General features: G+C 47.7%; 1 protein-coding gene across 5 annotated transcripts; it reads right to left on the reverse strand.

Annotated features, from left to right (window-relative positions):
- Positions 1-3681: 3681 nt before the first annotated feature.
- LOC125637917 (uncharacterized) lies at positions 3682-14668 on the reverse strand. 5 transcript variants are annotated; one of them, XM_048853005.2, is made up of 5 exons: positions 14542-14668; positions 12982-13108; positions 11514-11627; positions 9011-9091; positions 3682-8411 (listed from the first exon to the last, which is right to left on the reverse strand). In XM_048853005.2, exons 2-5 carry the CDS (start codon positions 13106-13108, stop codon positions 6973-6975), a joined length of 1761 nt encoding a protein of 586 aa, XP_048708962.2. In that variant the 5' UTR covers positions 14542-14668; the 3' UTR covers positions 3682-6972. The 5 variants fall into 5 exon arrangements, with proteins under 5 accessions (XP_048708962.2, XP_048708959.2, XP_074986195.1 ...); XM_048853002.2 differs by having other exon boundaries at positions 3682-8408; positions 12982-14652; XM_075130094.1 differs by having other exon boundaries at positions 12982-14651.
- Between the last annotated feature and the right edge of the window lie 7212 nt (positions 14669-21880).

The raw sequence follows: 21880 nt of genomic DNA on the forward strand, positions 1-21880 counted from the left end.
GGTTTCGCTGAGGTCTAATCGCTTTTAAACGTCCAAATGCACATTCTACCACCATTCTGCACTTGCTCAGCCTGTAGTTGAACAGCTCCTGACTACTGTCCAGGCTGCCTGTGTACGGCTTCATGAGCCAAGGCATTAAGGGGTAGGCTGGGTCCCCAAGGATAACTATAGGCATTTCAACATCCCCAACGGTTATTTTCTGGTCTGGGAAGAAAGTCCCTTCCTGCAGCTTTTGAAACAGACCAGAGTTCCTGAAGATGCGACCGTCATGTACCTTTCCCAGCCATCCCACGTTGATGTTGGTGAAACGTCCCTTGTGATCCACCAGAGCTTGCAGCACTATTGAAAAGTACCCCTTGCGGTTTATGTACTCGCCGGCTTGGTGCTCCGGTGCCAAGATAGGGATATGGGTTCTGTCTTTGGCCCCACCATACTTAGGGAATCCCATTGCAGCAAAGCCATCCACTATGACCTGCACATTTCCCAGGGTCACTACCCTTGATATCAGCAGATCTTTGATTGCGTGGGCTACTTGCATCACAGCAGCCCCCACAGTAGATTTGCCCACTCCAAATTGATTCCCGACTGACCGGTAGCTGTCTGGCGTTGCAAGGTTCCATAGGCTATTGCCACTCGATTCTCAACTGTGAGGGCTGCTCTCATCTTGGTATTCATGCGCCTCAGGGCAGGAGAAAGCAAGTCACAAAGTTCCATGGAAGTGCCCTTACGCTTGCAAAAGTTTTGCAGCCACTGGAAATCGTCCCAGACCTGCAACACTATGCGGTCCCACCAGTCTGTCCTTGTTTCCTGAGCCCAGAATCAGCGTTCCACCACATGAACCTGCCCCATTAGCACCATGATGCCCACATTGCCAGGGCCCGTGCTTTGAGAGAAGTCTGTGTCCATGTCCTCATCACTCACGTCACCACGCTGACGTCGCCTACTAGCCCGGTATCACTTTGCCAGGTTCTGGTGCTGCATATACTGCAGGATAATGTGCGTGGTGTTTAATGTGCTCCTAATTGCCAAAGTGATCTGAGCGGGCTCCAAGCTTGCCGTGGTATGGCGTCTGCACAGAAAAAAAGGCGCGGAACGATTGTCTGCCGCTGCTCTGACAGGAGGGAGGGGTGACCGATGACACAGCTTACAGGGTTGGCTTACAGGGAATTAAAATCAACGAAGGGGGTGGCTTTACATCAAGGAGAAACAAAAACAACTGTCACACAGAATGGCCCCCTCAAGGGTACTCAAAACCCTGGGTTTAGCAGGCCAATGCTCAACCCACTAAGCTATCCCTCCCTCTGGTATTTCAAGCAGGGCTTCACAGAGGGAAGGAGGGAGGGGGGAGCAAATGAATACAAAACAAATCTGGTCTATTTCTTGTTTTGATCCACTCCATCTATCTTTTACATCTTTGGCTGGCAGCAGACGGTGCAGAAGGACTGCAAGCCATCCACATCTCCTAGCTGCTCAGCAGAAGATGGTGCAATAGGACTGCTAGCCATCCACATCTCCTGCCTGCTCACCATAAGATGGTACAATAGGACTGCCTGCAGGACTAAAGAGAATGGCCTGGTCGAGTCACTCCTAATTTAGTCCCTGCACCCATATCTGCCCAGGCGCTCCTAACCGACCTTACCGAGGCGGCCAGGAGCACCTCGGACATGATGAGGATGGTTTTCAGGCTACCAGTCCTATTGCACCGTCTGCTGCCACAAGGCAATGGGTTGCTGCTGCTGTGTAGCAATGCAATACCACGTATGCCAGCACCCAGGAGACATACGGTGACAGTGAGCTGAGCGGGCTCCATGCTTGCCGTGGTATGGCGTCTCCACAGGTAACTCAGGAAAAAAGGCGCGAAACGATTGTCTGCCGTTGCTTTCACAAAAGGGAGGGCCTGATGACACGTACCCAGAACCACCCGTGACAATGTTTTTTGCCCCATCAAGCATTGGAATCTCAACCCAGAATTCCAATGGGCAGCGGAGACTGCAGGAACTGTGGGATAGCTACCCACAGTGCAACACTCCGTAAGTCGACGCTAGCCTCGGTACTGTGGAAGCACTCCGCCAAGTTAACGCACTTAATGCACTTAGAGCATTTTGTGTGGGGACACACACGATCGACTATATAAAAACAATTTCTAAAAAACCGACTTCTATAAATTCAACCTAATTTCGTAGTGTAGACATACCCTGATTCTAAGGGACAAAATTCTAGGTGTGGAATAAAATTCTGCCTCCTTAAGCTCGTGTTTTCCATGCCTAGAATTCAACTGTCACCAGCTGGATCAGACTGAACAAGTTTCAAACTTTGAGGAGGCTCTTACCTTCTAAACAGGGACGTCTTTTTTCTACTCAAATCAGTAAAAGGAAAGGAGAAAACTCGAAAGAGGTTCCTCCTCGCGCTCACGTACGTGAACCCTAATACTCTCTCAGTCCTCAAAGAGAGACCTCAAGAAGGAGACTTGCTGAAGCAAAGCCACACGCGTCACCGAGGTTTCCCTGGCCCCTCACCCCTGTCCTGCCTGGCTGATGTCAGCATCTCTCTGTGAGGTCACCACCTCCCCACCACCTTGAACCAATAGTCTGAGGTCCTGCAAAAGGCCTTTGTGATGTCACTGCCATACCCCTCCCTTGCTGTGCTAATGTCCTACCGCTGGCCAGGCACTTTGGAGGTTTGAGCTACTCCCTGCGGATCTCCCCACTCAATGAGTGTTCATTCTCGGAAGCAAGCCGGCTACACCGTAAAACATCAGACGCTGCTCCCAGTGCTCCACTCAGTTTTTCAGAAATGAGGAGACTTTGTGGCCAGAAGAGACCATTAGACCATCTAATCTGACCTCCTGCATGTCACAGGCCGCCAGTATGACACAATAGCTACTTTTGGGGCAAACACATTCTAGAATCTGTAACTGTATAGATCACTGTTGCAACCACTGTTATATATTTGCAGCCACTATTGTAGAAAGGTTGTCGTGTAAGGGGTCTGTGGAGAGATTATGATTGGCTGAAACCTTGAAAACATGAAACCAGTGCACCCTAACAGCTCAGAAACCTAAAGCACGTAAAAACCTCCAACTTCCCTTTTTTTAGAACAGTCTCATGAGTTTTAACCATTTGGGGCTCGCAAACTGTTTAGCTAACATGTACTCCTCAGGCAGGTTAGTCACAGCACAGCTCAGGTTCACCAGCAGGAGAGAGAGGCACAATAACTCCTATTCACTTTGGGGTTTGATAGTGAGCCGAAATGTCAGGTAACCAGACTCAACAGATTTACTGATTGGAAATGAAGTCAGTAGAATTGTGACTTTAACCACGGTTCCATCCAGAATGTTGAACAGCTGTATCCCATCTGGTCTCCAACCAGGGGTGCCTTTTACACTGCTTAGCTGTGAAAGCAACCACTCCTGGTTTGCTCTCTCAGCCTCCAGCATGTAAATTACTCCCAGCAACACTGTATGAGGCCTATAGCCAGTGACTCCTGAATTACACTGCAGAGCAACACTAGCCAATTCCTAGTTCCAGACCTTCCCCCCAGAAATGTAATGCATGGTCCTGTCCAGTCTTCTTCTGGACAATACAAGCTCATATAAACTCCATCATTTTATTAACAGAAAATGCTAGGCACAAATCCTGGTCTCAAATAAAGTTTCTCAAACCCTTCAATCCAAACACACTGTTTTAGATGAAACAATAAACCAAGTTTATTAGCGACAGAAAAAAGATTATACGTGATTACAAGAAATGAGGCATAAAAGTCAGGACTGGTTATAAAATAAAAGGTAAAACACAACTAATATCTAACGTAACTAGCTAAATGGATTCAAAACAAAAGTCTCTCTCACCACCTATTGTATTAGTTTTATTGGCGGGAATCCTTTCAGCTTGGGACCCTCCTCAAGTGAGGTGTTACTTTCTTTGTCTTTCAGGTGTCAATGATGCCATGAGCAGAGAGAAAGAGAGGACTATTTGCGGGCACCTCTTCCCCTTTCTTATAGTTCATTCTCTTGTGAAAGAATCATCCCCAGCCGAATTTTAGGAGACATACGGTCTGTCTAGACGGAAACCTTAAGCTGTTCCTTTGTTAAAATGCAGATTTCTCACTCACATCCTTTCCCCTAGCCAAATAACAGCCACTTAACCAGGTGAAAGTCCATTCGATTTAGCTGATATTTGGCTGAGAGGTCAGTCTGCCTTTTTGTCTCTGAAGAACAGGTCTGTGGGTTTTCTCCAGAACTATGACATGTCTAAGTAACATCATACAGTAGAACCATAACTTTACATAGAATGTTGCCTCCCATATTTTCACAAGACAATAATGTTCAGCACATTATGAATTTTAAAATAATACCTCATAAGGCATACTTTGTACAAAATTGATCATTATCCTGGTAAGGGGTGAACACAGAGGAACAGACTGTCACAGTAATACAGAAAGGTAAGTATGTACCCACTTTGGAGAAATGTTATGCAGCGGATACCTCTTCACTCTGTTCTAAACTATGAGCTCAGTTTTGCTCATATTTGTATTCTCCTCATTTACAAGACAGAAAAGTCCAGATTCTGCAGACCTTACACACCTTTTCTTATCTAATTATGCACACAGCAGTTTAGCTAGTAGTAGGCCATAGCACACAAGTAGCATAAAACCATAGAAATATTTGCATCAACTGTACCTCGCACACAGTTCATATTTGGCAAACCTTAACAGAGCATACATCTTGTGTCTGACAGATGTCGCATACACAATGAACAAAGGTTAGAACAACTGAACTACTAGTAAATTTGTACAATAAAGCTTAGCATGAGCACAGAGTTTTCTGGATGATTTTAACTTGTTCAGAGTTCTTACACCCCCATTTCTTTAGTAGAAATAATGGTTAAAAGGAGATTACAACTGAGCTGAACTGCAGCTGGCATAACCAGCTCCAGAAAGAAAGGCAGGATAGATGCTTCTCCCCAACATCATCTCCCAAGAGTGACTGGAACATAACAAAGTCAGCACTGCAGGGAAGATTGCAGATCTTCACTTACATGGCAGTGCAGCCATTTCAGGCTCGTATTTCTCTTGTATTATTTTACTCCCTCCAGGAACGACGAGACAACAGTGACATAAAGTCCCATCTCATCATCGCCTTCCGACAGAGAAGAATGGCCACAAATTACCTCAGCTTGAGGAACGGGGAGACAATAGCCCGGTACTGCTGCTCAGTTTGAACTGTGGATGTTGCTGAGATTAGTTTCTCTCCCTCTCTATTTAGGATTCCCTCTCCTGAAACCATGCTCTCTGGGCTGCCTGTTCCCATGCAGGATCCCACCTCTGCCCTTGCCCCATGACCCCTGGGTATTTCATACCCATGTCACACTCTGGGCTGGGACTGCAACTCCACAAGTTGTTTACAGAAAACACAGACAACAAGCAGCAAACCCGAGTCCCAGCCTGCAAAGCAGAGCAAAGTTACCCAGAGAGATTTTCCTGCACTCCTTGCCACTTGGTGTCAAGGCTGAGATCCAGGTACATGTCAGGGCTTGTCTACACTACCGTGCGGGGTCGATCTAAGATACCACAACTTCAACGATGTGAATAGTGTAGCCGAAGTCGACGTACTTAGATCTACTTACCGCAGTGAAGACACTGCGGTAAGTCTATAGCTGACGCCCTCCCATCAACTGCGCTTGTTCTCCTCGTTCTGGTGGAGTACTGATGTTGACTCCCACTGGATCGATTGCTGCCCACCGATACAGCAGGTAGTGTAGACAAGCCCTAAGCGTTAGGGCTAATGTACACTAGAAGTGCAACAGCTCCCGCTAGTGTTCAAGACACCAAGCTATCATTCAAGACGCTCTAATCCAATGGGAGAGAGCTTGCCTGTCAGCATAACACCTCCACCTCTATGACAGGCGATGGCTATGTTGGCAGGGAAGCTCTCCCATCAACATAGCTCAGTTTACACCAGTGCTTAGGATAGTATATTTTACATCACGCAGGGATGTGGATGAGTGTTCTGGTAAGTGATAAGTTCTAGTGGAGACAAGCCCTAGGTGGCATTAAAGTGCCACAAACTCATCCAGGAACACAAATTTGAGTTATTAAAAAAAAAAAAGCCATTATAATAGGAAGTAACTGACATCTCTCATCCCTGCCCTTGCCTTTTTTTCTGGTGGATGACTTCTGATGGCACAATGAATCAGATGATGGGTAAGTGATGTAGTCAACGCTGATCACGACAGCAGCATCCATAGATGTCAAGCATTTGCATGTACCATCAAGATGACAAAGAAGGCAGGCCATAACCAAATGGCATGCTGTTTGTTGATCCGGAAACTCTGATTTCCAACCTTCCAGTCCTAGCTGGTATTGCTTGCCAGGCAATTAGGTGTGAAGACAGGGCCCTGGCTGCATTCTGCATGAAGCCAACTATCAGGACACCTTGCTTCATAATTTTCTCTCAAAGCCAAATCAAAACAACCTTCCTTTTGATTCAGTACTATGAGGGGCACACAGGGGATGTCACAACCTTTCATTAACTGCGGAGATGAAAGCTCCTTTTCAGTCTCTGCCAGAATCTTTACCCATTATTCCTTTTTCCAAACAGAAAAATCCCAGAAGAAATAAAACAATTACTTCAATTTGTGGAGCCTGAGAGGATGGGAGCCGCAGTGAACAAATGGCTTGGGATAAACCAGGGCCTCCAAAGTGCAGTCTTGGCTCCAGTCATCTCTCTCTTAGCTGCAGCCCATAATGCCCACAATGCAATGTTTCAGTACCTCTTGGCTTAAATGCTCCCATCTCCAGGACCATACAAATTATTTTAACAAACCCAGCACCTAAACTCGTGTCTACTTAGTGAAGCGGTGGGAACATTTCAGAGTGGGAGTAAGTTCTCCCTCTTTTACAGGCTTTGGGAACAGGGTGAAGTGAGAGATTGAAGAGGTTCCCTCCATTGAACACAAGGGTCAGGAGCCTCTATCATGAGTGGGTGCTCTGGTGTTTAGTAAGATATGATGAACGAGCAAAGCGCTTCCCACACTGAGTGCAGGAATATGGTCGCTCTCCTGGGTGGGTTCTCTGATGCTGAGTAAGAGATGATGAGCGAGCAAAGTGCTTCCCACACTGAATGCAGGAATATGGTCGCTCTCCTGAATGGATTTTCAGATGCTCAGTGAGAGATGATGAGTGAGCAAAGCGCTTCCCACACTGCGTGCAGGGATAGGGTCGCTCTCCTGAATGGATTCTCAGGTGGTTGGTGAGGCCAGACAATTGGGTGAAACTTTTCCCGCACTCAGTGCAACAATAGGGTTTCTCTCCAGTGTGGATTCTCTGGTGGCTCTTGAGATGATGTATATAGACAAAGCCTTTTCCACACTCAGTGCAGCGATGGAGTTTCCCAGTGTGGACTCCCTGGTGTCGAGAGAGATTTTCTGGATGACGGAATATTTTCCCACACTCAGCACAGCGATGGAGCCTCCCCGTAATATGGGTTTCCTGGTGTCTCCTGAGACTTTGAAGGAGACTGAATTTTTTCCCACACTCAGCACAGCAATAGGGCTGCTCCCCAGTGTGGATTCTCTGATGTCTGATCAGATGTTCTCGTAGACAAAAATTTTTCCCACACTCATGACACAAGAAGGGTCTCTCTTCGCTGTGGATTTTCAGGTGTCTAGTAAGACTTGATATAACTTTGAAGCCTTTCCCACATTGGTTACAGCGATGGGGTCTCTTTTCTGAGTGGATTGCCTGATGATTACGAAATGTTGATGAATCCATAAATCGCTTTCCACACTCAGCGCAGGCATAGGGTCTCTCTCCTGAGTGGACTCTCTTGTGGATGTTAAGTGCTGATATATGGAAGAATCTTTTTCCACACTCAGCACAGCAATAGGGTCTCTCTCCTGTATGTATTCTCTGGTGGGCAATGAGATGCGATACTTGGTGGAATATCTTCCCACACTCAGAACAGGGATGGTCTCTCTTCTTTCTGTGAGCTTTCCCATGTACTCTGAACTCCTTCTTTCTCCTAAAGCTCTCCCCACACTCACTACAGTGATACAGTTCCTGTCTCCTATGAACCATCCGGTGGTGGCTTATCAGGTCGCTTTGCACCTTGAATTCTTCTCTGCACACACGACAGGTAAACAGGCTCTTTCTGGGCTCAGCTTTAACCTCTGCAGGAGGCTTTATGTATGGTCTGGATCTCCTCTGATGGCCTACTGAGGTTGCTGGCTCATTTCTGATCAGATTTTTCCTCTGCCTTTGTGGCCTGCACTGCCTCTTGTGGTGTCTACCCCGCTCAGATTTCTTGGAATGCTTCTTCCCTGATGTCCCTGGGAAAGGCCTGAGTGGCTCCAGGTTGCCACACCATTCCTCAGGGGTCTGCCCCGCAGCCCTGCTCAGGTTCCTCGCCCCTGCTTGGTGGGGAACAGAATACAGATGTTATTTCTTGTGCTGCTCACAAAGGGATACCACTAATATTCCTAGTAGGGGGTATGCCTGAGAAACCTCCACACCCCTCCCTTCAGAACACGGCTGACCCTTTGCAGTTGAGTGCAAGAGGCCAAACTCCCAGGGGCTCCAGCGCTGTGGGAAGAGGAGAAGGTCAGTGTCCCATAGGCCCTGATAACAGTCCTCCAAGTCAACATGAAAATCAGCCCCCACAATCCTCTCCCTATTCTGAGGCCCGTCTCAGTGGGGAGAACAGCATCACCACACACCAGCACTGAGGACCCCTCTCCCGAGGGACACAAACGGAACACTCACACTGTGATGGGATCCCAACGGCTCCATGTTCTATGGAAAATGGGGGAGGGGGAGAGACTGGGGGAATCTGCGTAAGGGGAGAGATGGGGTTTCTAGGGGGATATCAGGGTGAGGAGCTGTAGCACTTCTCGTGTTTGGGCTTCAATCCCTATTGTAATGCTCTGGGAGGGGAGAGTTTGCAGCTGATGGACGATTCCTGAAATGAGCTCTCTGGCTCCCACTGATGGAAAGGGCAGAGCTGGTTCCCTACCTGTTCTAGGGGAAGAGCTTTGTGTGAGGAAGAAGCCCAAAGAGCTTTCAGTTGCTGACCAGTCCCAGGTCTCCTCTGCATCTGGAAAACCCGCACCAAGGTCTTTGGTTGACAGCACATAGACCGAATGAATATCACTGAGAGAAACCCTTTCCCCTGCACGGTAAATTACTCATTTATGGTCACTGTTGGACAGCGGGTTCCACAATGCACAAGAGGGGAAGCTATTTGGGGCTCAACATTTACTTTGTACTGTGGTAGCATAACTGAGATCTTGGTTCCATAGCACCAGGTGCTGCACAAAATTGGAGAGAGATCGCCCTGATGTTGAAGAGCTTATATACTAAATACAGAAAGGGTGGGAGAGAACCTGAGTCAAAGGAGTAACTTGCTGTTTTAATAATTGGGCCCACAAATTTACCCTTATTGGCAGTTTAACTGTAAAAACTGTGAGAAAGTTTATAAAGTGTTACAATATCCTATAACAATAAATACTGATGGGAAACGGTGCAAAATATAAACAAGATGATGGAACTAGTCCAAATAATAAAGGCCTATAATGCAAATCAAGGACAGTGTTAAAATGATGGCTGTAAACAAGAGAATTGTGGAACTGGACATTAACGAACCAAAATGACTGAGTTAAAATTTAGGCCTGATAGAAAAACAATGAGGGGCTGGTCTATTTTGCCCATTACTTCCTTTTGGGGTTTCTCAAATGAAAACACTTTCTGGGGAAAATAAAGGAGCGGGACTGAATGCAACCCTTGCTGACTGAAAAAACAGCAACTGCAGGAGCGTGCCAACAACTGCTGCAGTGAGCGATACCATCATGCTGCCACCCTGATCCTATTTTGGGACCCATGATCTTCTTCATCCTAATCCTAAGAGATGTCTTAACAAGACTGCACCAGAGAAAGGGAGCTGGAGGATATTGCCACTGTTACCAGTTCTGGCTAACTCCCCAAAATCATCTGGAATGTGAGATTTTTGTTCCCGTCCCTCCTAACCCTCATGAATTCTTTCCATTCCCCACCATATTTCTTCTCTTTCTTATTCTTCTCCCTTTGTCTTCTAGTAAATAAGAGTCTCGCTTAGGTGGCAAAAACTGTCTAGTTTGCAACCTTGTTGTAAGCCTGTGATCAAAGAGGCAGCCAAACGCATTGTCCAGAATAGACTAACGCTTGACAGGTTTGCCAGGCAGGTCTCCAATTGGCTGATCAGACTGTGTGCCGTGCCTGTGTTTCTCCAGCCATGAAGTGGCAAGTAAGAGTAAACCTGAGCCAGAAGCCACATGTTCTATCCATGCTGTTCTTTTCTCTTCCGTCTTAAGTGGGTTTCTCTTGTTTTGTCTCCCAGGAAACAAGATCGGATTTTAATAATATCAGCAACAGCTCCAGCCCATTTCAACTAGCTGCTTCTATGTTCCCCAAAAGGACAGTTATTACCATTTTTAATACCATCAAAAAGACTTTCAAACAGAGGCCTTTTGTCTGAAGAATTTCTCCAGGTAAAGGGAAAGGAAACAAGGGACATTGTCAAAATAAAAGTTCTTAGGTCATACCTGACATTTCAAATGCCTTAACTCTTTTTCCTTCTTTTTCTATATCTTTAATAAAAGAATAGAAAGAATTTTTCATGGTGTTCTCCACGGTACTACACAGGGTTCTGTCTCTGTATTCCAAACCCCAAATCTTATTTAACACTCTTTAATGTTGGCCATAACCGTGTCATGTTAACACCTTTGTCTCTCTGGGCCCATGTAGTCTATATGAATTAATACAACATTGTCCAAGGTCTGCCAGCAGCTCAGTGGCAGAATGAGGAATAGAATCCAGGTCTCCTCACTCCCACAACATGATGTTGCCTCCCAACCAGTCCTCGAGAGTAATAACGAAATCCCTTATTAATGTCAATCCAGAGCCCCAAAAAGCAATGGAACAATGTTAGGTCCTTACAAAACTGGGCCTGAACTCGGAAGGGAGATTCCCAAGTGCTGCTCAGACAATGATTCAGACAGCCAGGGAAGGATTACAAACACTTTGGTGGACAGGATTAGATTTCTAAATGATGTTGACAAACTGGAGAATTGGTCTGAAATCAACCAGGTGAAATTGAAGAAACAAGTTCAAAATAGTTCACCTAGGAAGGAAAAATGAAATGCACAATAGAAAATGGGGGATAACTGGCTTGGCAGCAGCGCATCAGAAAAGAATGTGGTGATTACAGTGGATCATGAATTGAATGAGAACCGACAATGTGATACTGTTCATGCATCCGATGAAGTGAGCTGTAGCTCATGAAAGCTTATGCTCAAATAAATTGGTTAGTCTCTAAGGTGCCACAAGTACTCCTTTTCTTTTTGTTCTAAAAAAGCCCAACGACATTAGACTAAAAATTAACATTCCCGGATGTATTGTCATGTTGGCCAAAATGTATCAGGATTCCAGCTGCCTTTAAGCTATCATTTGTTCCCTGCTCAACACTTTAACTCCTTCCTCACCTGGGCGGGTGCCACTCAGGACGTCCTCATCTTCATCTTCTGTGGGACCCTGGACACACAGCTCTTCCCCTCGCTCTATGCTGGAGATCACCACTGGCTTGGGGGTTTGGATTCCTGTTTAGAGAAAAGCATCACCCCTAAGAACTTCTAAGAACATTGTGCAGCTCCATATGCAATGTTTGTGCCAATTAGGCTATGAGCTAATTGTGAAGGCTAATAGCAATTGTTTTCCATGGAAACATGAACTGCAGCTTATGGTCAAAACTCCTGGTGCCCGGTAGTGGCAGGATATTGAGTTGCAAACAACCTGGCACCTGTGGAAAGGGGAGCTGGAGAGGACTGCAGTGTCTGAATGGATTGGGGGGAACACGTGGCAAAAGTTGGATATTTCTCCTTGTCCTAGGAAAGTTACTCTACCTATGGCCCAGCACCCCTCTCCCTCCTGTGGATATATTTACATAGGAATTAAAAACCTGTGCCTGGCCTGGATCAGATGACTTGGACTTGAGGGGCTTGGGCTGTGGGACTGCAAAATTGCTGAGTGAATATTTGGAGGGAGGGTCCCAGACAGGGTCGTCCCTACCTATATGCAAAATATACAGCTGCGTAGGGCACCCAGAAATTTGGGGCACCAAATTTGCTGGTGCCCTACGCAGCTGCATGCTGCTCCAGCCCCTGCTCTGCCCCAGCCCCATCCCTGCTCCACCCCTTCACCAAAACCCCCACCCCGCCCTAGCCCCGCCTCCACTCCCCTAAGGACTGCAGCAGGGTCGGGCTCTAATCCAAGCGTGAACATATACACTGCAATTTTTAGCCCTCCAGCCTGAGTCCCACGTCCTGAGTCAACTGACCCAGGCAAACCACGGCTGTGGTGTTGGTCTTGTATACCAGCTTAGATGAACCCAGTCTGTCTCTCTCCTTAACTGTGGCGTTGGCCTTTCATCCTGTAGCCTGCAGAACACAGGGCCCTTTTCTGCTCATGTGCTCAGCCTGGGGAACTACAAGAGCCAGAATTCTCTTGCCTTAAACTGTGGAGCCCAAGTGACTATGGGTGGAAGTGCGTCCCCTTGAAGATATGCAGTGTAGTTATAGCCCTATCAGTCACAGGACATTAGAGAGAGCAGGTGAATGAGGTAATACCTTTTATTGGACCAACTTCTGTTGGTGAGAGAGAAGCTTTCCTTTCCCAGACCGGAAGAAGAGCTCTGGGTGGCTCAAAAACTTCTCACACTCACCAACAGAAGTTGGCAAAATAAAAGATATTACCTCACCCACCTTGTCTCCCCATGAACTGGCTGATCTCCTCAATTAAACATGCCTCTATCCATCCACACCCATGCACCCCTCCTTCCAACCCCATAGACACCTCTCCACCCAACCACTCATACCAATGCTCCATCTCAGTTACGGTGTCTCTGTGCAGCACCCAGTGCAGTGGGGCCCTGATCTCACAGACACAGCTCCTCACCTAACGAGACCAGAGTCTGGTAATTTTCCCACATGACGTGTTTGTAAAGTTGCCTTTGCTCCTCGCCCAGCAGCGCCCACTCCACTGGGGAGAAATACATGGCCACATCCTCAAACGTCAGTGACATCTGAAAGGACAAACAACTCAACTCAGCATGGCAAAGTTTACACATTGGCAGAGGAAGAGCTGTTGCAGATGATGCAAAAGTACAGTAGTCCATGGAACTGGGAGGGTGCCGGGCGGGGGGGGGGGGTTGAAATTTTGTACCATTATTATGGGTTCAGGTTTGTCGCAGTGTAAAAAAAGTAATGGACAATGTTTTCTGTGTCTGTGATTCACCACTCAGTGGTGGTGCGGAGAGCTGGGCCTGGCCCCCTGCTGTGGGTGTTGTATCCTGTCACAAAGAGCTGCATCACTTCTGAGGCTTCATTCTCCTGACCCTCTGTCATGACGAGACAGGCAGATCAAACGTCAGTGAGTGTCGCAGCAACCTGGAGCACCAGGTCACAGCCCCACTTACGTTTAGCCGGCACACCTGACCCTCTGTCACCATGCTGGGGGGCTGGGCAGATCAAACCTGAGTAGCACTATGACCGCTCTAGCCGTGATAAAATGCCCAGAGCAGGGCACTGGGGGCAGGCAGCCCCATAGGACTCTGCTGGAGCCACTACTGCAGGGTGAATGTGGGGCACTGGAGTGGCATTGTGGGGTGTGTGCAGGGTTGGTTCACTCCCCAGGTGCTCCCTCCCTGGGCTTGCCCTCTTTCTTGGGCAGGAATTAGGGTTACAGTGTTGTAGCCGTGTTGGACCCAGAATATTACAGAGACAAGGTGGGGGAGGTAATATCTCTTATTGGACCAACTTTATTTGTTCTTGAGCTACACAGAGCAGGGTCCCAAAGCCCAGGCTGCAGCAGGAGCCCAAATGTCTGCACTGCTATTAAACTGCCCCTAGGCTGAGCTCCATCAGCTGGCACAGCCCGGCTGCAGGTTTCAGTTGCCATCTGCACAGACCCTGGGAGCCTGCAGCTCAAGCAGGAGCAGCCCAGGCTGGTAGCGCTGGAGGCCCCGGGCTGAATCCCCAGCACGCTGCCCGATGGGGCGCTCACAGAAGGAACCTTCCCCCCGCGGTACCCACGGACCCAGCGCAGCCTCCCCCCGCGCTCCCATCGCCGGTGTGTGCAGCGGCCCCGGCCCGGCGCCGAGCCCGGTGTCCCGAGCGGGCCGGTCCCAGCCCCCGTGGCACAGGCCAGAGGAACCGACCGACCGGACCCGCCCCCCAGCCTCGGCCGGTGCCTGCTCTGCGGGGAGGGGTCAGAACCCGGCAGCCCCCGCAGCCCCGCCCCGGGGAAGGGTCCCGCCTGCCCCCGTCAGCGACCGGGGGGGCTCGGTCGGGCTCTCGCTGGCTGGGGCGCGGACCCTCCCGGGGGATGGCTCCGGTCCCAGGCGCGGTTCGGCTCCGGCACCAGCAGCCTCCTCCCCAGGCAGCGATTCGCAGCCTCTGCGGCCGCTTCCCTCCCTCCGCGGCCGCCTCTGGCGGCGCCTCCCCGGGCCCCGCTCACCGCCCCGCGCGCCGGGGCTGCAGCCTGCAGAGGGGGCTCGCTCCCGCACGCGCCGCTCGGGCCGGGCTCGGCCCCCGGGTCTCCGCGGCGGGCACGAGAAGGTCCCTCCCTTCGCCCGCCCCCTCGCGCAGTCATTCCTGGGCCTGTCTAGGCTGTGGAGGACCCCGAGCTCTGTGGGTTTAACCCTTAATCATCTCGGTCGGGGAAGCGAGTTGCAGGGGGAGCCACTAGGGGAGATGACGGGTTTCAGAGTAGCAGCCGTGTTAGTCTGTATCCCCAAAAAGAACATGAGTCCTTGTGGCACCTTAGAGACTAACCAATTTATTTGATCATAAGCTTTCGTGAGCTACAGCTCACTTCATCCGATGCAACAGGGATGATCGTGATGCATCCGATGAAGTGAGCTGTTGCTCACAAAAGCTTATGATCAAATAAATTGGTTAGTCTCTAAGGTGCCACAAGGACTCATGTTCTTTTTAGGGGAGATGAGGTGAAGTCGGTTCCCTGTGGGTTGGTGGCTCCCATCCCTTGTGCAAAGGCGGGTATCGCACTAATGTTACAGTGGGGGGCTGGGCGCCCTGTGTAGGATGGAAACCACTTCAACCCGGGGGTGCTGCTGCACCTGCACCCCCAGCTCCCTGCGTTCCAGGCCCCCGGTGCAAAGAACATTTCTTAGTAATTCATCAGTGTGTGAGAGACGCCTTTTCAAACATTTCACCAGAATAAATATGGATTGAGTTTCATAACAGTGTCTATTAGTAAATTAATACATTATTTAATAATTAATCAGATCTGGAGCTGGGATGTGAGTGGCTGTACGTAAGAAAATACTTTTCAGGATATTCTAAGTGCCATTAAGGTGAGAGAAGATCATTCCGAGAGGTGAAATTCCAGTGACTGGGCTACACTCTGCTAAATATCATACCTGAGTTTCTAATTTGTATCTATTTGACAGTAGTCATATCACATGCATGAAAAAAAAATCAACCAAAAGCAATAGTTGACCAAATTGTTGCACATCCAGATGTAATGTTTTTACATGGTTTATATTGACAACAGTTACAATTTAAGAAGTCTGTAGGACTAACCCTGCTTTGTTCTTAGACAAATTAAGAACAGGAAAAATGGCTACATTTATCAGAACTTATTTCATAGTTGTATAAATATCTAAAATGTTATAATTAGTGTCATGTCTTTTGCATGGTGCACAACAAAAATTATTTGAAGAAACTATCAGACACAACCAGCCCCCCAAAAACATGTTTATTATTTATATATAAACATACAAGACCTAGCTGAGTGCACACTGTGGTCAGACTGATTTTCAGATGGCTTCTAAAATACAGATCACAGTAAGTACCATCAGAGGGCTCACAAACAACTTAAAGGGATATTACAACCCTATTCCCACACACACTACAACTAGTTAAACCAGGCTTTAATGTTGCTGTGAGAGTTGCACAGTAGTAGTGTGGCTTGGTACACTTTCCTTTTCAAGTTACTTGGAGAACTCTTCATCTGTGCAATAATAACTCCACTTCCTTTCCTTTTAATTTCCAGAATTCCACCACAGAAATGCCAACGCTCGGTTTGATCAAGTTTTTGGAAATGTACAAAATGGTTCCCAGTGTTGTATGTTATCCTAACAGTTTTGTGCCTGTAATGACAGCACCTTGGCTTTAATAAGTGTTAATGTTTATTCAAATCACTTTGATGTTTTCTACTGAACTAATCAATATTTGGAACACTATGTTTACTATTAATCTTATATCCAGATTACATGGAAAGGAGTTAAAGAAAGGGCAGGTGAAGGATTTATCTGCCCTTGGGATATTTCTTTTTCTGAACAGTCAATGCATGTATCTGAAAAGATGCAGGACAGTACTTTAATATAAAGGATCCCCTGGGAGAATAACATGAGGGGGAAAGGAGTCCAGGAGAGCTGGCTGTATCTTAAAGAATCCTTACTGAGGTTACAGGGACAAACCATCCTGATGTGTAGAAAGAATACTAAATATGGCAGGCAACCAGCTTGGCTTAACAGTGAAATCCTTGCTGATCTTCAACACAAAAAAGAAGCTTACAAGAAGTGGAAGATTGGACAAATGACAAGGGAAGAGTATAAAAATATTGCTTGGGCATGTAGGAGTGAAATCAGGAAGGCCAAATCACACCTGGAGTTGCAGCTAGCAAGAGATGTTAAGAGTAACAAGAAGGGTTTCTTCAGGTATGTTAGCAACAAGAAGAAAGTCAAGGAAAGTGTGGGCCCCTTACTCAATGAGGGAGGCAACTTAGTGACAGAGGATGTGGAAAAAGCTAATGTACTCAATGCTTTTTTTGCCTCTGTCTTCACAAACAAGGTCAGCTCCCAGACTACTGCACTGGGCAGCACAGCATGGGGAGGAGGTGATCAGCCCTCTGTGGAGAAAGAAGTGGTTCGGGACTATTTAGAAAAGCTGGACGTGCACAAGTCCATGGGGCCGGATGCATTGCATCCGAGAGTGCTAAAGGAGTTGGAGGATGTGATTGCAGAGCCATTGGCCATTATCTTTGAAAACTCATGGCGATCGGGGGGAAGTCCCGGACGACTGGAAAAAGGCTAATGTAGTGCCCATCTTTAAAAAAGGGAAGAAGGAGGAACCTGGGAACTACAGGCCAGTCAGCCTCACCTCAGTCCCTCGAAAAATCATGGAGCAGGTCCTCAAGGAATCAATTCTGAAGCACTTAGAGGAGAGGAAAGTGATCAGGAACAGTCAGCATGGATTCACCAAGGGCAAGTCATGCCTGACTAATCTAATTGCCTTCTATGAGGAGATAACTGGCTCTGTGGATGAGGGGAAAGCGGTGGATGTGTTGTTCCTTGACTTTAGCAAAGCTTTTGACACGGTCTCCCACTGTATTCTTGCCAGCAAGTTAAAGAAGTATGGGCTGGATGAATGGACTATAAGGTGGATAGAAAGTTGGCTAGATTGTCGGGCTCAACGGGTAGTGATCAACGGCTCCATGTCTAGTTGGCAGCCGGAATCAAGTGGAGTGCCCCAAGGGTCGGTCCTGGGGCCGGTTTTGTTCAATATCTTCATAAATTATCTGGAGGATGGTGTGGATTGCACCCTTAGCAAGTTTGCAGATGACACTAAACTGGGAGGAGTGGTAGATACGCTGGAGGGTAGGGATAGGATACAGAGGGACCTAGACAAATTGGAGGATTGGGCCAAAAGAAATCTGATGAGGTTCAACAAGGACAAGTGCAGAGTCCTGCACTTAGGATGGAAGAATCCAATGCACAGCTACAGTCTAGGGACCGAATGGCTAGGCAGCATTTCTGCCGAAAAGGACCTAGGGGTTACAGTGGACGAGAAGCTGGATAGGAGTCAGCAGTGTGCCCTTGTTACCAGGAAGGCCAATGGCATTTTGGGATGTATAAGTAGGGGCATTGCCAGCAGATCGAAGGACATGATCGTTCCCCTCTTTTCGACATTGGTGAGGCCTCATCTGGAGTACTGTGTCCAGTTTTGGGCCCCACACTACAAGAAGGATGTGGAAAAATTGGAAAGCGTCCAGCGGAGGGGAGCAAAAATGGTTAGGGGGCTGGAGCACATGAGTTATGAGGAGAGGCTGAGGGAACTGGGATTGTTTAGTCTGCAGAAGAGAAGAATGAGGGGGGATTTGATAGCTGCTTTCAACTACCTGAAAGGGGGTTCCAAAGAGGATGGATCTAGACTGTTCTCAGTGGTAGCAGATGACAGAACAAGGAGTAATGGTCTCAAGTTTCAGTGGGGGAGGTTTAGGTTGGATATTAGGAAAAACTTTTTCACTAGGAGGGCAGTGAAACACTGGAATGCGTTACCTAGGGAGGTGGTGGAATCTCCTTCCTTAGCAGTTTTTAAGGTCAGGCTTGACAAAGCCCTGGCTGGGAGAATTTAGTTGGGGATTGGTCCTGCTCTGAGCAGGGGGTTGGACTAGATGACCTCCTGAGGTCCCTTCCAACCCTGATATTCTATCATTCTATGATTCTATGATAACACTGCAAATGCATTTTGTTTTCTCTCAACTTACTTGCCATCATGCACAGAAATCGCTGGTGGAAACAGCTGAGGGTCACATTTTAGAATTTGTCTGTGATTGGACTTAACCTCCAGTGTAATGAAAAAGATGTGTGGTTCACCATTAATGAGATGACATTTACTCAGTTGATATATGTTGCACTTGTTCACTTTAACTCTGAAATTGCAAAATAAGCAAAAAAGCTGCTAGTTATTATACTACAAATATTTTAACTAACCAATTCCTGCTTTTGTTGTTAGTGCTGATCACTAGTGACACCTGTATTTACTCATTCCATTTATTATAAGATGCCGTTTTGTGCAGAAGGAAATTTTCTTCACCAATTACTGCAGAGAATTCATACATAATTTGGTGCTGTGTCTGCCTCTCCATAAAAAGTTCTTCTGGTCTGTAATCTTGACACAACCAACCACTGCACCAAACATCCTCATGGAAGGGGAACTCTTGTAAAGGTGATTGTGCAGAAAGATCAGGAAATGGCTTCAGAAATTCATAGATATTTAGGCCAGAAGAGACCAGTCAATCATCTGTAACCCTTCTGCCCATCAGAGATGCAGCAACAAGGGCCGGGTTCAATATTTAGGGGATCCATTCCAATAACACAATGCAAACCGGCTCGAGCCCCCACCCAGTGACCTGGGACAAATATATACCACCCCGGCTGGGCGCCTCCAAGAGGCAATACTTCCCCTCTCGCAAGCACATAGTCTGAGTGTAGCAAAAAGCCTTTTAATAACAGAGAGAAACAATGTGGCATTATATTGGGGAAACACCACCAACAGGATTCATAACACAACCCAGGAGCAAAAAAAAAACCCACCCCAAGCAAATTGAGGCATGCCCCTTTCCCTTTGGTTCTTGAGTCCAGCAACCCCAAATCACCCAAAGTCCCAAAAGTCCAATGACCCAAAAGTCTCTGTCCCTGGTCAGGGCAGCCCCAGAGTTCGAAAGCTTATCTGCGGAGCTTTACCTCCCAACCTGGGTGGAGATGGGATGGGGGTAAGAAGCACCTTACATGATCTGAAGCTGACCGCCCCACAGCTCCATAGGCCTTCGCTCCGCTCCGCTCCGCTCTGCCAGCCACCCCACAAACTCCTTCGCTCTGCTCAGCTCCGCTCCGCGGCCCACAAGCAGCTCCCGCCATCCCACGAACTGCTCCACCAGCCAGTCCACAAACTGCTCCACGTCCCACCAGCAGCTCCCACCATCCTACAAACTGCTCCACCAGCCTGTCCACAAGGCACTCCAGCTATCCTGCAAACTGCTCCACAATATATCTTCAGGCTCCCCCACTACTTAACACAACGCTCTGTGATTTCAGCTCTTAGTCAGCTCAGCTCTTTGGTGAATTCAGCTTGTAGTAGGGGAGCCTCAGTGTTGGTGCACTATTAGCCCAAAGTGAGCTCAGCAGCCTGTAACTAAACTTCTAATGAAATCAAAATTAGATCTGATATTCCACAGTAGAGAGAGGAGAAAGTGCAATTAGCATGTAAGGCCCTCACCAAAGGGCCCATACCACCAAGTAATAATACTTGTCCCCAGCCTCTCTCAATTCACAGAGTTTTGGAACCCATGACCCTTGCCTAGTGAGTGCCACTTACTTGATGGTGAGTCCCTCCATCATAACAAAAGGCCAAGTACAGTTCCAAGCAGTTCCCATAATCAGAGTAATAACAATTTATTCTTCCTGCCCCAATAACAGAGACACTGGGGATCCCACAGCAGCCAAAGTGACCATTTGGGCAGCTATGGCCTCATTCTAGGCAGGGTGGGTGTGCCTATGCAAATGAGATCAGCCCCTGAAGTTCTTTTCCACAACTTGCCACACCTCACCACCAGGTGTCAGGGTGGAGCTCATCCTGACATTGCTTACACATCTATATCATCTGCATAACACAGGCCATGACATTTCAATGTATTAACCCTGTATGGAGCTCAACAACTTCTGTTTGGGCTAAAGCATCTTCCATAAAGGTGTCATGACGGGTTTTGAAGACATCAGGAGCTGGAGAATCCATCATTTCCCTTCGGAGTTTGTCCCAATGGTTGATCATCCTCACTGTAGAAAATTTGTCCTTATTTCCAGTTTGAATTAGTCTTTCTTCAGCTTCCAGCCATCTGGTCCTTTTCTGAAGTGTAGGAGGAGCATTTCGGGGGGAGGGGACAAGAAAGTGGGTTTTCAGGCACTGACCCTGGATACAAGTGTTTATTAGCCAAGACGTGGAAGTCTACTTTATGTGGGAGCCATTTCCACCCCACACCTCCTCCACATACAGGGCTGTATTTATTTCCCAAGCCCAGGTCCAACTGCCACTTTGGAATGTCCTATTCTCCTACCTCCCCCACCACAATCCAGGATTACTATTACCCCAAAAATGGCTTTTGGGGCACTGCTTTATAACCTGCCTATTTCCCCCTTAGTCTGTTCTTCATGAGGTAAAAGTTTCTGGGGTTGTTAAGGAAACACTAAAGGAAATGGATATAACCTTCTGCTAAAGTAATTGACACAGGCAATATTCTTTCTAAAACAAAGTATCTTATTGATATAACCAATAATCCCTAATAAAGTGTATCCAAAACACCTCAATAAGGCACAAAATCCCCGAGACAAAAATCCCATATTGCAAATTAAAGAGCACTTAAACTACAATAGCATATCGCTCAAATGATTCTAAGCAAAGCAAGTCATTGGATGTAGCCAATTTGCAACAAATCGCTGACAACAGATCTTAAATTACTTTAAAGTTTACATATGTATACACTGGTGCTGCATGGGGGTCGCACTGAGGGCCTTGTAGTGCCCCCAGCCCGCTCCCTGAGCTCCAGGGGCAGGGCCGTCCAGAGCGCCCAGTGGCGTGGCCACGCAGCCCAGCCCACCATCGGAGCGCAGGGGCCAGACCAGGGACACCTTCCCGGCCTCAGGTAAGGTGGGATGGGCCTGGGGGGAAGGGCAGTATGGGGAGATCGTGGGGGTCCCGGACGAGGGGTTGGGCGGGGAAGGTTCATGTGGAGAGTCCCCGGGGCTAGGGGTGATGCGGGGAGGGGTCACATGTGGAGGTCACATGGCCCCCTTAGGGTGGTGCCTCCTTAGCCTCCTTCCCCACTAACCGCTGCTGTAAATATACTTAAAACATGCACAAACACACACACACACACACTTAAAGCATACACGTACTAACCCTATATACTATCCTATACAGTAAACCATAATTAGAAGAATATTAAGCTTACGCTATAAATCCGTTGCTGTTTTCTTTTAAAAGTCAAATCACTG

The sequence above is a fragment of the Caretta caretta genome, chromosome 6 (genome assembly GCF_965140235.1).
Source record: "Caretta caretta isolate rCarCar2 chromosome 6, rCarCar1.hap1, whole genome shotgun sequence".
Lineage (NCBI taxonomy): Eukaryota > Metazoa > Chordata > Testudines > Cheloniidae > Caretta > Caretta caretta.